At 37.1% G+C, this 15300-nt stretch overlaps 3 protein-coding genes across 4 annotated transcripts; 1 reads left to right on the top strand and 2 right to left on the bottom strand.

Moving 5' to 3' along the window:
• Positions 1-331: 331 nt before the first annotated feature.
• Positions 332-3088, bottom strand: LOC105977854 (cell division cycle 20.2, cofactor of APC complex). Its single transcript, XM_013003235.2, has 5 exons — positions 2500-3088; positions 1795-2061; positions 1434-1703; positions 767-1348; positions 332-666 (listed from the first exon to the last, which is right to left on the bottom strand). Exons 1-5 carry the CDS (start codon positions 2599-2601, stop codon positions 526-528), a joined length of 1362 nt encoding a protein of 453 aa, XP_012858689.2. The 5' UTR covers positions 2602-3088; the 3' UTR covers positions 332-525.
• A 1383-nt stretch (positions 3089-4471) lies between these two features.
• Positions 4472-7221, top strand: LOC105977839 (uncharacterized). Its single transcript, XM_013003218.2, has 6 exons — positions 4472-4840; positions 4975-5575; positions 5678-5794; positions 5889-5981; positions 6073-6710; positions 6834-7221. The coding sequence occupies exons 1-6, from the start codon at positions 4727-4729 to the stop codon at positions 6885-6887; spliced, it is 1617 nt and encodes a 538-aa protein (XP_012858672.2). The 5' UTR covers positions 4472-4726; the 3' UTR covers positions 6888-7221.
• A 381-nt stretch (positions 7222-7602) lies between these two features.
• LOC105977677 (uncharacterized) lies at positions 7603-14824 on the bottom strand. Of its 2 annotated transcripts, none has more exons than XM_013003020.2 (18): positions 14254-14824; positions 13682-13740; positions 13467-13598; positions 12971-13111; positions 12665-12721; positions 11938-12032; positions 11508-11640; positions 11230-11391; positions 10655-10845; positions 10491-10557; positions 9936-10069; positions 9761-9827; positions 9601-9663; positions 9269-9513; positions 9061-9190; positions 8803-8895; positions 8480-8686; positions 7603-8079 (listed from the first exon to the last, which is right to left on the bottom strand). In XM_013003020.2, the coding sequence occupies exons 1-18, from the start codon at positions 14579-14581 to the stop codon at positions 7789-7791; spliced, it is 2595 nt and encodes an 864-aa protein (XP_012858474.1). In that variant the 5' UTR covers positions 14582-14824; the 3' UTR covers positions 7603-7788. The 2 variants fall into 2 exon arrangements, with proteins under 2 accessions (XP_012858474.1, XP_088675688.1); XM_088819562.1 differs by having other exon boundaries at positions 13467-13602; positions 14254-14763.
• Positions 14825-15300: the final 476 nt, after the last annotated feature.

The following is a 15300-nucleotide window of genomic DNA, read 5'->3' as shown; positions in this document are numbered from 1 at the left end:
AAATTTTGGAAGTCAAGTCACATATAAATTAACAGTTTTCTTGATAAATTATAATATTTTAAAAATAATTATAACGATTCCAATTGCACCAGACACCTATTTTTCAATATCGCAAAATTATAAACCCTCAAAACGATTAGCAAAGAAATAGGTTGTTTTTACATGAGAAATAGCAAAGATTAATAAGGTAAAAATAAAATTTATCATTTAATTTATTTTTTACACTAAATAAAATAAATAAGATACAATATACATTGGTGTATTTTTTGGAAAATAATCGGTATTTTCGGAATTAATTTAAGAAGTTAAATAAAGTTTGAGATCTGGAAAATGAAAAATTAAAAGCAATTCTTATTCATTCATAGTATGAAACTCTTTTTGTCACGAGGAGTGACTAAACAACCATTACACTTTATATACATCATCAACATCATCAATCCTGAAATCATTTCAAAAATAATAATTAAAAAATTCTTCAGTTTTGGTATAAATATCTACAACATTCTTCCAATAGCAAAAAATCATTTATCTAATTCGGTTCAAGTGAGCAAATGGTTCCGAAGTTGTCTTCGGTGCAGGCTTAGCAACTTCAGGCGTACCGAACACGTTCCAGAATCGCAGAGTTTCATCTCCCGCTGCAGATGCAACTGTGCATCCATCTGGACTCTATACATTTTTAAAAAAATCAAAAATATATTGTTAGAGATGCTACCATCAAATTTCACACGATACACGATATGATTGTACCGATAATAATAATAACTACCTGAGCCATGTAAAGAACACGAGAAGTATGCCCGGTGAGCTCCGCCATCTTTACCATGGAAGGATACTTCCAAAGAGTGAGCTGATTCTGCGTAAACCCATGCGAGCTAAGCAGTTCCCTCTCGTTCTTGTTCCACAAAAGCGCACACACCTGCGAGCCAGTGTCGACCGAGTTCAAACAAGCACCTGTATGCGTGTTCCAGAACTTTATACACCTGTCACCGCCACCTCCGCCGCTAGCCAACAGGTTCGCCTGAAAGGGGCACCACGCAAGCGCCTTAACAGCCGCCGTGTGCTCCTCGAGCCTGTGGAGCCACTGCGTCGGAGCGTTCGAAGAAGCCATCGACCTATCCCATATGTGGAGGAGATTGTCATTTCCGCCGCTAGCTAACTGCTGGCCTGAAGCCGACCATTTAAGACCGCAAACTTCTTGATGATGGCCCGAGTAAGTTTCGACTACGTGGTCCCTCACTCGTACATCGTTGTTCACGATCCGACCGTCCATTCCACCGGTGGTCAGGATGTGGTTGTTCCAGTCCATCGCACCGACACGCGACACGTGTCCTCCTTTCAGAGTTCTCAGCTGTAACATATCACCAGATTGAAAAACAAGAGTAAGAATTTGATATTTGCAACAATAATAAAGAAAATATAGGCTGCAGACTTACAAGTCTATTAGATGTGGAATCCCAAAGCTGAACATCGGAATTGTTAAGACCAACGGCAATGTGGCGTCCGTCGGGCGCCCATTTGACACTTGTGATTGGACCATTTTCTTCATCGACTGTAACAAGTTCCGAGGTGTCTCCCACAGAAGCATCCCATAAATACACTGTTTGTCCAAGAGCAATTGAAAGAACATTGCTGCTGCCCCAATCCAGTAAATTCAAATAATAATCATCCATAATTTCGGGGGCGTCTAATGTTCTCTCGGACGTCTGCAAATTAAATATTCAATTGAGTTAATAATAATCGATAAATCATGTTAAAATTATCATATAAATTAGTGATCTTTTCTTTAGAACAAACCTGGGGAATGTGTCTTCGAGGTTTTGCTGATTTGACTTGGTGAGCGGCTGACGAAAAGTCGCTCGGAATGGGGTCCACTGAAGTTGGTGGTTTGTTCTTGAAAGCCAAGATTCGAGTTCTGTTCATGTTGAAAGTTTCCGCCAACTGCTTCCTGTACGCCTCTCTGGATGGAGAAGAGGCTGCAGATGGATTTTCCTTACCTTTCGTGAGCATGTAGTTGGCATAATCGAAGTCCATTGCAGATCTATTTGGTATGAACCGATCCAACTGCAGGAATTGATGAACGGCATATTATGAGATGCACTAAAACAATCTTTCACGGAATCATATAATCAATCCAAACAAGCTCAATGAATTTATAATTATGAACACAAAATCCGCTTTATCCAAATGCAACCTAAGTTAACAATGAAATCTATACAGTAATGTCTGGGAAATGCTCAAAAACAGATAACACACCGCAGATGATGCAAATTAGAAAACCTGATTTATTTAACAATTAAAATCCACCAATTTCCAGAAATCCACAGATAATTCAAATAAATAAAAAACCCCAATTTGTTTAACAACTAAAATCCATCAATTTCCTGAAATTAATGCAAACTCCTTTTGGAACAGAATTGATATAGACGATAGAAATTCCTAATAAATTCAATCATTTCGTAGCACATATATTAGGGCAACAAGGGGGAATCAATAACATACATTCTCCTGGGAGTTCCTTCTTTGCAGAAACTGTTCTTGAAGCGGGCACCGCGATCTACTCTTGCTCGATGATGCAGATGAGTTCATCATTCCTGTTTCCATTTGTTAGCACAGAAAAAAAAAGAAACAAACACAATCTATTCGTATAAACCGGGAAAATCAAACAATTAGAGAAAAAAAAAACAAAATCCTGCAAAACAGAGAATCAAAACAAGTATACGAGATTCGAAAAAAAATGAATTAAATTAACAAACACAGAACAACAGAGTAATTAAATCGAGAATGATGAGATTAATCGCGAGTGAGAAGAGAGAGAGATAGATGATTCGATTGCTTTGATTAATGATAACTGATTGGTGGAGAAGATGGTTCGAATGTGGTGGTTTATATAGTAGCTAAATATAATTTTCCAATTAGGGTTTCTCAGCGATTTTTGTGTGCGATTGTTTTTCCTTGTGCTGCTGGAATGAGGCAACGGCTATATTCCAAAGGAAGACCGTTGAAATTTCTTTTGACGAAATTGCCCCCATCAAAGCCGCGAGGGCTTCTGTTATTCATATGGGTACTTCGGTAAATTCGTTTAGAGAGTAAGATTTGACAGATTGGCCCTATGACGGTCAATGTTACATTAGGGTTTCCCCTCACTCCCTCCCACACATTAGGCCCATTATTGAGCTCAATTTGTTAAGAAGAAAAGCCCAATAGTCTAAATATCGCATACCGTTGAGACTCGGTTTAGGAGTGTAATAAGCTGAGTTGACTCGATAAAAGCTCGAGTTCGAACTCGAGTTTTCCAGTTTAATATTTTTTTTTGTAATTTTTTAGCTTGTTTGATGGCTCTTAGTGAATTTCTCAATGGCTCTATCGTTGATTCGTTAAGTACAGTGATCATCATGTGTGTTTTGTGACAACATCGTAACGAGTCTAACAACTTCTTAATCATTCGTTTTAAAATTGTGTGGTTATTCAATAAATGGCACGTATGAGTGGATAATGACCATATTTATTATTTAATAAATTAAAATATTTCGTACCCCATGTTTCAAATGTATTATTTACATTTTTTTTCTTTGTCCTTTCAATCTTTTCTTTAGGATGACTTTAAAATATGTTAAATTTTAATTTATATTATGCGATTTTAATATATTTATCTATATTTAATTTAAAATATTTTTTACTTGTAACTATCAAAAATGTTGTTTTTCTATTTTATATTTTCCATATATATTTTATTAAATAAAATGTGTTTATGCACATTTTTTTTTTATGTTACTAATTAAGTGGATCATGTAAAAAAATATATATATATATTATCCACAATTTAGTTAATAATAAGGTATATGTTCAATAATTCATAATATCACAATAAAAAAAATAATAGTATTCATACATTATTAATATTCAGCTATCAGACATACTTAATTGTTCATCATTCTAATTCAGACACCACTACTTGCAGCCATTCAAATATGGATTCAGTATCCATTATTCAACACTTAATGCAACCAAATACAACTTTAATTTATACTTATGAATTATGATAATGATGAAATACCATCGGATACAAAATTGATTAAACTCGCTACCTCATAAACAACTGAAAATAAATCAAACAAAAAAACTCGAGTTTGTGTTTGATTTTTTGTCGAATCAGCTCGCTCAGCTCGAACTCGAGTTAAAAAAACTCGACCTGACTCGAGCTCACAAATTAGTCATTTAAATTGTGAAGCTCTAATCAAAATTGAAGTATTACACCCCTACACTAGGCTTCTTATCATACAATAGGCTTCTTGTCAAAGAGTTGGTGAAATAAATTGAAAACTTAAATTCATATTTTAGAAAATGCTTAATGTCTTAATTTGAATAAAAAATAAAACTAAAATAATTAATTAATTAGATTAATTTAATTAATACTAACTGAAAATGCTAAGTAACTAAATGCTTAACCCTAATCCACACCGATAATAATATTATTACACTCCGCGCACATGGTGCGGCTACTGCAAGTGAAAATTCAAAATTCAAAAACCTCCAATCGGCAACGGTCATATTTGAAACCAAGGGTTTTTCTCATTCACCGCACGCTATATATATATACTCATATTCGCTTCATTTCAGCTCATCATCACCCCCATTCCCCCATCTGAAAACACCGTCTGAAAACCTAGCTCCACCACCGGCGCCGCCGCCATCTTCCAGAAGACGGTAATCGTAAATCCCCCTACCAATGGATTTCCACAGCCTTTCAAGGAGAGAATTGCAGACTCTCTGCAAGAAGAACAAAATCCCCGCTAACCAAACAAATGTCGCCATGGCCGACGCTCTCGCATCTCTCGAGCTGGTAAATTTTTTTATTATTTTTTTTTTAATTTACGATGAGAAGATCTGTGGATTTGAGCTTTTTTTTTTACTTGATTTTTTTTTTTTGTTATTCACTTTCATATGAGTAATCGCTTTAATTTGTGGATTGTTTAGGTCGAAGGAATTGAGGAAATTCTGCACCCATCGCAATCTGAATCTACTCAATCGACGCTCGAGTCGTATGAAATGTCGGATTTGACATCTCCGTACGTGCCTGCAACTGGTGGAAGGAGTACTCGCCGGAAGAATATTCCCAAAGACGAGCTCGGATCTGTGAATCCGGCGACCAGGACTCGTCAAACAGCTCGGAAGAATCTGGGTAAAGATAGCAACGAATCTCAGGCGGATGCAATTGAAACCCCAGCGTTGATTGCGCAGAGTAATAGAAACAAGGGTAAGATGGCCTCCGTCTGCCGGAAAATGGATTCGCAGCTGAAGGAGTGTGCAGAGGAGGAGGAGAAGAAGAAGGAGGTTAATTTGATGACCCCTGCTCCGCTGGGCGCCGCTAGCCGGAGAAGACGAGTGGAGGAGACTGTGGTGAAGCATGCGTACAGCACAAGGAGATCTGTGAGGTTGGCTGAGAAAACTGTGGAGAAGCTGCATAAGGTGGAGAATGATGAGTCTGAGTTTCTCAGGAAGGAATTGCTCACGGATGATGGTGAAAATGAGGAGATCGATTCGAAGGCGGGTGCTGAAGATATTAATGAAATCTCAGGTATTGCTTGTTTCGTTTTTTTTTCTTTTTGAAAGACTTGAATGCGATCGAGTATTTTATGTATTGTTTCGTTGGATACTTTTCTAATTTGTAACTTTTCAGGTGTTGTTGATGCGATTATGGAGGAGAACACTGTGTATGAAGATAAATTTGAATTTGTTTCAGCTGAAGACACTGTTCTGCCACTGAATCTGACCAATGAAGTTCAACAAAATGATGGTATGTTTCATTAATCTGCCTCTTTGTAAATTTTATTACCTAAAATTGTTCTTTAAATTGCACATATTAATATTTCCTATGACTGAAACTACAGTTGAGAAAACAGAAGAACTGAATACTGAGATGGAAGCACAATCTGAATACGAGGATGCCGATTTTGTTGAAAACGTCATCCTTGAAAGTAAAGGTAATTTGCTGTGTTCTCAGCTTTGAGACGACATCTTTGTTAGTGTTGGTTGCCTTCGTTTGACGAAATCGATTGTGCTATTTGTGTTCAGATAATTTTACCGTGGATGATTTTTCTTCCAACACTCAAGATGAGATTGAGATTGAGAAAGAAGTTTACCATGACCAAGATGTGGAGACTGAATTATCTCCAGATTTCAATATGACCTTGGTCAAATTTACAGAGCTTCAATTGCAAAAAGCAACCAAAGAAGTGTCTCCTGCTGTGGCTGATGCTGTACAGACCAACAAAGTCGAGCCCGATGAAATTGAAGTTCCTCAACTTGAAGAAAGAGAGAAAGCTGCTGAATCGGCTATTCCAGCACAGCTCAACAAAGATGTACCTGATGAAATTGAAGTTCCTCAACTTGAAGAAAGCGAAAAAGATGCTGATATGGTGCCACAAGATGCTCAATGTGTAGATGGTGCAGAAGATGTTGTCCACTCAGCTACTGTGGATATGAATGCTGATTTCCCTGAAAAGACCTCTACAGCAATGAAAATGGAGGAGGAGAACATCGGCAGCGGTGTCACTAAACTGGTTGTTATGCAAGATGGAGCAAAGGTAGCTAAAAAAGTTGTTGCGAGCGAAGATGATTTGGCTGAGCTAAGTGTGAGAAAGCTCGGTAAGATGTTGAAGAATAAACTACAGATCACGAATAAATCGAGCAAAAATGCGGATGGCAAAGAGGTGCGGAGGGTCTTTTTTTAATATTCTTGATTCGTTTTATTTTTTTTTTTATTTTTTTTTGTTTTTTTGTTTGTGTGTGAATATATAACATGTCTAACTGAATTCTGTCTTTTGGACAAACAGGCACTTTCAAGAACAGCTCTGCAAGCACTTCCCGAGAATCAATTGGTGGATTGAACCAAAATACGAGAGCTCGTTGAATGAAGAAAATATACAGCTGAAAATGCATCTAGTTTCTGTTTCTCAGATGGATTTCTGAACCTTCTTGGTTTGCTCCTCTGAAGATTAAAGAATTTTTGAACTCTCTGTTGAGAATTTTTGTTGTCTTTTAAATAATGTTGGATGATAGTTTTGTGCTGTGTCTATTAAATACCATGTTATCTCTTTGGTATTAATAGCATTGCTCGTGAGCATGTAATTCCCCCCCGAAACATAGTTTTTCATGGCTTAATTTTGATTGCTACTACTCGTGAACTCCCTTAATGGATGAATGATGAATCTTCTTATATAATCCATGGTTTTTGTGTATCGTTTCTTGCTTTGATCAAGCTTCGTTCATGTATCATTTTTTGCTTTGACCAATAAAAAGTAACCCTTTAGGCCTCGGAAATATATACATGTCTCGAAAAATAGAGCTTCATTACTTAATGATCCTTGATTCGATATGTGCATATCATGCACCAAAATAAATGGCTGTTTTCAGTCCATTTCTGGTCTATATTTCTATGTTGTTTTGTATAAAATGTTCGGCTTCGGTTCAAATCAGTTTCGGAAGGAAAAGAATTTGAGAAAGAAACCAAGTACTTCTTCTGACATGATTTGATTCTAACACACCAAACATAGAAAAATGCATTTGATTTGATAAAACAGCAATTCTAAGACTTGCTGAACATGCTGACAAAGCTATCTTTCTAATCAATACCAACAATTTACAATGTACAGAGGCAGAGCCATACACAACAGTTTATCTACTACCAATCTCTTTACATCAGACAGAAAATTGGAGTCACCCCTATGTCCAATTGAAACCTATCTACACACATCAACCGAACCATTACTAAGAAAGTACGTCATTTATTTACATCCTGACTTCAACTACATCACCATCTTTTAGCTCCGTGTTGGGCAATGCAAGCTGGCCGTTTATCGAAACAAACGTGCCATCAAATCCAATCCTTCTAGCGGCATCGGCAGCTGTGCTGCCACTCCTCAACCTCATTATATCTCCGTGGGGCCAGCATACAACCGCAACTTCACCGATACAAAGTGACTCTACTTTCCTATGCTCTCTGTCGAACTTGAGTTGTCGAAGCCCTGCTTCAGAACGTAGTTGCTCCTCCCATTGAAGCATTGTTCTTAGAAGCTGCACCTGTTTATTCAGGCCACAAAATAATTGTAGAAATAAGTAAAATTCTAATATAAATGCAGATATAGTAATCTCCACTCCTTTTTAGGCCTGGTTTGGAAATTGAACATGATAATGTAATATGCGATTATCTTATGTTTGAGATTTGTAATTATACAATACTTGTACTCGGAAATATTCTTCATAGGATTATGTAATAATAGGGGTTGAGTTTGGACTAAATATTCTTCATATGCTTGACAAAACTCCGGGGTCATTTTTTTGTATCCTAATTTCCAGATGAGACCCTAGTAGGTCCCGAATAACTCTGTTTCGGTATAGAGAAAATTGTAGCGCATGAATCAAAACTAATCCAAACGTGAATAGAGAAAAAAATAGTAACTCTATTCGTAGGTGAAATTACCTTGTTGTTAATGCCAGAGTCGAGCAAAGCAGAATTAAAAGCAAAGCTAGGCGGCTTTTCAGAGCTAGAGTTAGATACATCAGGATCAGGAGCAGTGGGTTTGCCCTCAAAAACAGCTGAGACAACAGACCAGTATTCTGTTTCTTCCCATTCCGTCAACTCGATGACTTGGATGAAAGTCGGCAGAAGCCGCTGAAATTGATCTTGCTGTACAGCAGTGTATTATTATGTAAAATAAATAGAAGATATAGAGCACCACGTGCACTTATAAAAAAATGGGAAAAAAAAGGATGTAAAAGAGATGCTGCATGTCTAAAAGATACCTTGTGGTATATACCATCTCTGCACAGAGTGTACCTCTCCAAGCAGGTAGACCAATCTCCATGCCCCGGCTCGAACCACCATTCATCAGACACCTGGAAAATAATAGATGGTTCAAAAACCATGAAACTCTACTGTTGTAAATTGTTAATTACAAAAAAAGTCCAGTCAAATATAATCAAGTTTTTCCCCTGTTAATACTGTAAACATTCTTTTTATATACTAATCAAGGTGTCTGTCTATAAATACTGGAAAAGCACCTTTTTGTATAAATTTGCATAAGCTTCCCATCGTTTTATTTGGTAAGAAGATCTTCTTTCAGCGACTTTTTCAGAAGCTTCTAGCCCAAAACTTGCAGCAACAAGTAAATCTCTTCCATCATTATCTACTCTGGTAAATCAAAGTTCCATGCACTAGTCAGTAAGTCAAGATAATTGATCAAGAGCGGACGAGTCAGTGATGAAATACCTGACAACAACTGCAGTAAGCAAGTGTCCTGCTTCCACTCTGAGAACTGGATGCCCGACTTTAAGTGAGCCATATTTTACCAACATATCAGCCTGAATAGAAGCTTGATCTTCTATTTCATTGGAAAAATCTGAGGGAACCTCTGTGTCAGAATCAGTTACACTGATCTTGGAGGGCAATATATTCCCAGTTTCCTTGTAAAGCCAATGTGCAGCGAGCCCATGTTCAGCATACTCATGCATTCTCTAAAATCAAAGAATCAATACTACATTAGTGAAACCTGAGATGTAGCAACTATAAGTTCCCATGCAAATTTTAAGGATTTTTTTTACCTGTGTTCTTATCTGAACTTCCAAAGGAGAGAAGTCAGGCCCTTGTACTGCAGTGTGAAGTGACTGGGATTAGGAAAAAAACATTAGCAAGAGAAGACATAAATACAATGCAATATTACAGAAAAATGTATTGTACATATACAGCAGCATCTATACTGACCTGGTATCCACTTGGTTTGGGGTTGATAATGTAATCGTCGAGTTCACCATCAATAGGGATCCACAGTCTGGACATAGAAAAATATGTTACGAGAATTGGTATCACTTTTGGCAATAAAAGCAATTAAAATGGATGAAAGGCACATATAAGAGATACAAAAGTTGTTGATGTGTACCTGTGTATGATGTTAAGTAGATTGTAACAACATTGAACCGCCTGACCATGTAAAGTCCCATTCTTATCTCCAACAACAACTCTCAGTGCACGAGCATCATAAACTTTCTTGAGTCCAACATCTTTTCTATTCATCTAGGGGTAGTCAATCAAAACCACGAGTTGGTAAAAGACTAGCAGTCAAGAGTCACTTGATAAAACTCATCACACAAAACTAGCAATGTCAACAGCAGGGATAGGTATACAGATTCTTACAATTTTAAAAGAGAAATTCTACGGGTATAAATACAAAAAATAATCATCACACAAGAAAATGTAAATGCAGATCTGGGCCACAAGGAAATAAGTACCATAAACCAACAAAGGAGTCGTCTGACAGAATAACTAAAGGAAGTACTCAGATCAAAATCTCGACTCTAAGAAGTATGCTAATACCATACAGGCTTACACAAAATTACGAAGAGTTATAGTCAACTTACATTGTATCTAACCTCAGAAAGAACAAAACTACGTTCTGATGTACCTTATAGTACTGAGGACCGGAATTCCATCATACCTTACTGTAGATGCTATACAAGCTTTTTAAGCGTCCGGATAAAGTCACTTCCATTCCTGGAACATAACTGCAAATATAGAGTGGATAACAAAGTAAAACCAAGGGCATTTAGCACACTCTGCTGAGAAGGTTTCAATTATGCTAATGTAAGACGGAACACGTACGATGTTGAAATAAATAATTCCCGCTCCAATGCTTCTTCACAAACTACCAGTGATGCTAAAGCAATGCCAGCATCTCTCACAACTTTGGGTTGTTTTGGAGTATCCGAGCATGTTGCAAGATTGTTAGAAAAGTTAACACGCTTCTTTCTATCCAATAAGAGATCAAACGGAAGTACAGCTTGCAAAAGAACCTGCAGATTGATAGCAAACAAGAATATTGATTACAGTGGAATAATAAGGTATACCTGAAAGCAGATAAGACCATGACAACTATAATTCCACATAAACCGCAGATAGCTACACATAATAACTGATGGATATAACATGTGACTATCTGACAGATTGGATTTTTTAAAAAATTTAAAACCAGATACACTGAAAACTTTAGAATGATGTGCATCTGCCGCGGAAACAGCTATTAATCAAGGATAAACGTGAAGCTACTGAAGATCCAGAGAGGTTTAAAATCTTTGTGATGAGAATTTAAAGATCCCAAATTACTGTATTCGAGTTCCCCCACCATAAAATCACTAAATTACTAGGAAAGCATCTAGGCCAGCACTCAAGAAATGTACCTTCATGCTGATGTTTTCCGGATCGAGATCCCCCAGTTCCTCACATTCTTGAAATTGTACAACATCACTGGACTTCGTTGATATTCTTCTCAGATTGCCGGACTTGTTGATGGGGCTCCACATAGAAGCAAGGTCAGCTCGCAGTTGGCGAAATATTTTAGGCTGCATGTGGAAGAACAGGCTTTACTGGTGAATGACGATTCTGAACATCTACATCTCGTGTTTTTCTCTTTAATAAAAGAATGACGGTTCCTAAGAAATGATGAATTAGGGCAAACCTGAAGGACGGCAAAGCACAGATCTTCCAGTTCAGCTTTAAGAGCCCATAATCCCAACCTGGAAGCAAGTGAGCACCAAATAGCTAATGTCTCCTGTGCCACAGCTTGAGCTTTGCCGGGAGGTAAAGCATATCTACAGGGAAGCCCATAACCAAGTAACAATCAATCCCGTGTTTTGTTAAGACAATTGGAGCTTGGAAGACTGAAAATTAGCTTCATTGGTAACAGGAAGGTTCTTTGTTTTTCTCTCTATTTTGAAAATTTCAAACTAAGACTGGTGAAAGGATGTAAGTGGTAATGACTAAAAAAATCAATTATTTTTATATGCTCATGTTGGGTGCGATATGTGTAAGAAAAGGAAAAAGTAAATTCTGCAGTAACTAGCAAGTGCACTGTTCTCATATTGTGAAGACAATTTGCAATCACTTACATTGTTCTCATATTGTGAAGACGATCTGCAAGCTTTATGAGAACAACACGTGGATCATCAACCATGCCTAGCAGCATTGCTCGTAAATTATTTGCCTGAACAAAGAAAACTTGTCAGATATAGATGAATTTCAATAAGGTATAACACGCAATTATCTAAATCTTAGCACATGATTGCACCAAATCTACATTGGTTAATGACACTGCATTCCTTTTCTATTGATAAGGAAAAATGCAATAGTAATCTAACCATGCCAACCATTGTTTAATGACTCTATTGCACTCTCTTCCAAATGATAAGAAAAGTTGCACGAGCAGGCTAACAATATGAATCGATATTGGTAAAGATGATAAACTCTTCATCCATTCTCTACGATGAGAAAATTATCATAATGCACTTGCTACATATAAAATATTTGAAGCATCAGAAAGCAACTTCAGAATTAGGATCATGTAAAAATTATGCCACCATCTCCTAGATTAAGCACATAACTGTTAACCATGTACAGATAACATTGTCGTCATTTTCTTGGTTACCTTGATCAGATATTTGAGTTTCTCTGGCTTCATTAGAGGGCAAGGACATGCTATTCTTTTAAAAACCTACTTTCTACTGAGACATCATTGATTCCCATTGTATGAGCAAAATGATTCCATGAGTGCTATCACATGGTTATCCGTGGATTCCCATTTAGCTAATAATTAATATGATAAACATCAATGCATACCTCTTCATGACTCAGTGTATCTTGACTCACATTCATCCTTCGGTGCCTGCGTAGTAACTACAGAACAAGTGCCTATCAATGTTTAATCAATGGCAAACACATAATAGTTAACAAAAGAAAACAAGAATGAGAACAACCTATAGTTCTTAATATCAAATTAAACACACAAACACATGAGGCAACCCCTCAGGTCTAGTTCGCAGATACTGAAATTGTTTCTTCTATATTATCATGTTTTACTGTTAAAGATGACTTCACGGGGGTGTTGCAATTTGAGTATGTAAATTCAGACATAAAATATTTTACCTGATTGATATAACTCAGTCTAGAAACTCCAGCAACCAACTTCGCAACATCAGCATCAAACTCTTGCTCTATGCTGTCCAAACTTTCACATGTGTCATCGACTACGTCGTGGAGGATTCCAGCCACAACTGTATCAATAGCCTATATAGTAACATTTACTACTTCAAAAATATAAGATAGAAAACAAGATGAGTTACAGATGCAAAAACACACAATAACGGGCACGTCGTAAGTCTTATTGTACTGTATATGCGTACGTGGTGCATGAGATAATTATTCAAATTCTTTCACATTAAAAATGAATGATTTATATTGTGTGTCTTACTTATCCACGTGGTTTTGTTAGATACAAGAAATTGCATGATTAAGAAAGATAACCTCAGAGTGTAAAAGGCACATAAAATTATGGGGTTTTAGCTATACAAAAGGTTGAATAAATTATGGAATCTGACAGAAGAAAAGGTGGACTTAATTATGGAAAATAGGATTTACATACCCTTTTACCATTTGACGGGACTAACACAGCTACAATTTTCCCAGTGTGAATACAGTGGGATAAGTAGGGCTCTCCTGTCTTTCTTATCTGGCCCTGATGAGCTTTCCTTGCAAATGCAATTGCTTTTTGCACCTGCCTTCACAGATTTAGAATCTTAGCCGCATAACAGTAACGGATTATTTGGGTGAAAAAATGTACTAGTAAAAATGGTAAACCTTTCCATCGTTGAATATGGGATATCCAGTGACATCTACTCCATCCAGAACATGAGATCCTGCATCAAATGCACTGCACTCTTACTTCGATATAGCGAACCGTGGAAAACAATAAGTTTAGTAGCAAATGGCTTGAGAAGATTCATGAATTCTACTAATTAATGAATTCTTTGGTATAGAAGATTCGTTAACTGGATCCACCAGTTATACTTTAAGTCTTCAACTAACTGAATAATCAAAGAGCCATATTTGGTTTGACCTTTTCCAAGTCCGAATACCTTTGCTCAACTCAATTATGTCACCAAGATTACTTTCAGAGTATATATATATTGTGTATTTGATATGTGGGTAGAAGGGACACATGAACTGCCAGGTCATCACATAATCTCGTGCAATCTAGAAAATTCTGAAGGATCAAACGAATACCAACTCCCTAGGCAAAAAAATCATATACAAGAACTTTCAGACTTGCTCCAACACGAAAATGCGTACTAGTTTCTATAAGATGATCGCCAAAAGGTTGAAGAAAATGCACAAAATTAAAAACAGAAGTAAAAAATAAAAATATTTACCAGGTTGCTCATCAACTTTAGGCCACAGAAATTCCACCTTAGTGGATAAACAAGCCCCGGAAGCGATCGCCACGGCGGTAACCGCCACCTGCGTAATTGCCGACGAAACCGCTCCGTGAAGCGAGCCAGAGCCGGCCGACGCCGCAGCAGCGATCACGTTGCCGGAAACGAGGACCGTACCCAGAGACGCCGAAACTGCAAATTTCGGCGCGATTGGACCCAAGAGGCGCCTAAATTTGGGGGACTTGCCGAAGAAAAACGGATTCCTGCGAAGAATTAGGGAGGTTTTGGGGGAAACAAACATGGTGGAGGTGTGGCATGAAGACATGCCTCTTCGTTTTAGGTGATTTTGATGTACGGGAGGATGGAATCACATCTTTATTGAGTGAGGAAAGAAGAATCTGAAACTGTGTAGTGAGTGATGTTGATATTTTTCAAGAGTGAATAGAAAGAGAGAGAAAATGTGTGGTTGAGGAGAGAGAGAGAACAAAATTATTTCGAGTTTATTATATTATTATTAAATTTGATAATTGCGTGTCAGCTCTCATCAATTTCAATTATTTGCCCACTTAATATTTTTATTTTATTATTGGATATATATAGGACCGGCAATTGAGCCGGGCCTAACCGAAGCCCGATTATATTTGAGCCGAGCCTACTTTTTAGTGAGCCGGGCCGAGTTTGAGCCATTTTACTAAACCCGATTTATTTACGAGCCGAGTTTGAGCCTACTATGGCTCAACCCGAATAAGGCCCGACCGATTAGGATAATAATAAAATATATAAAATATTTATTATTTTAATACTATGACTCAACATACAAGTTATGACCGTATAAGATTATTTGATTTTGCGAAGAAAAAGGTCAAAATATAAGGATTTAAGTAGTGACGGTGGCAATAAGTTAAATATGAATCAAATGCAACATATCACCAAGATTTGAGAATATAAAATGTTTCCAATAATAAGAGTTAATATTTTTTTTTACTTCTTTCGGTTTTATTTTCATTTTTTCCCAATAACTTTCAATGATCGTTTAGGGTTTTT

This window comes from Erythranthe guttata, chromosome 6 (assembly GCF_056151865.1).
Source record: "Erythranthe guttata isolate IM_541 chromosome 6, IM_541, whole genome shotgun sequence".
NCBI lineage: Eukaryota > Viridiplantae > Streptophyta > Magnoliopsida > Lamiales > Phrymaceae > Erythranthe > Erythranthe guttata.
The sequence above is the reverse complement of the archived record's forward strand: the minus strand, read 5'-3'. Positions and strand labels throughout refer to the sequence as shown.

Bases quoted from the DNA above. Each gene is read 5' to 3' on its own strand.
- LOC105977854 (XM_013003235.2), bottom strand. From the start codon at position 2,601: ATGGAAACAGGAATGATGAACTCATCTGCATCATCGAGCAAGAGTAGA. The intron at 2,062-2,499 runs GTATGTTATTGA...CAATTCCTGCAG, and splicing joins GAAGGAACTCCCAGGAGAAT to TTGGATCGGTTCATACCAAA. The intron at 1,704-1,794 runs GTTTGTTCTAAA...TTTAATTTGCAG, and splicing joins CTCGAAGACACATTCCCCAG to ACGTCCGAGAGAACATTAGA.
- LOC105977839 (XM_013003218.2), top strand. From the start codon at position 4,727: ATGGATTTCCACAGCCTTTCAAGGAGAGAATTGCAGACTCTCTGCAAG. The intron at 5,576-5,677 runs GTATTGCTTGTT...GTAACTTTTCAG, and splicing joins AGATATTAATGAAATCTCAG to GTGTTGTTGATGCGATTATG. The intron at 5,982-6,072 runs GTAATTTGCTGT...ATTTGTGTTCAG, and splicing joins CGTCATCCTTGAAAGTAAAG to ATAATTTTACCGTGGATGAT.
- LOC105977677 (XM_013003020.2), bottom strand. From the start codon at position 14,581: ATGTCTTCATGCCACACCTCCACCATGTTTGTTTCCCCCAAAACCTCC. The intron at 10,846-11,229 runs GTACATTTCTTG...ATCAATCTGCAG, and splicing joins CGGAAAACATCAGCATGAAG to GTTCTTTTGCAAGCTGTACT. The intron at 8,080-8,479 runs GTAATTTCACCT...CTGAATAAACAG, and splicing joins ACTCTGGCATTAACAACAAG to GTGCAGCTTCTAAGAACAAT.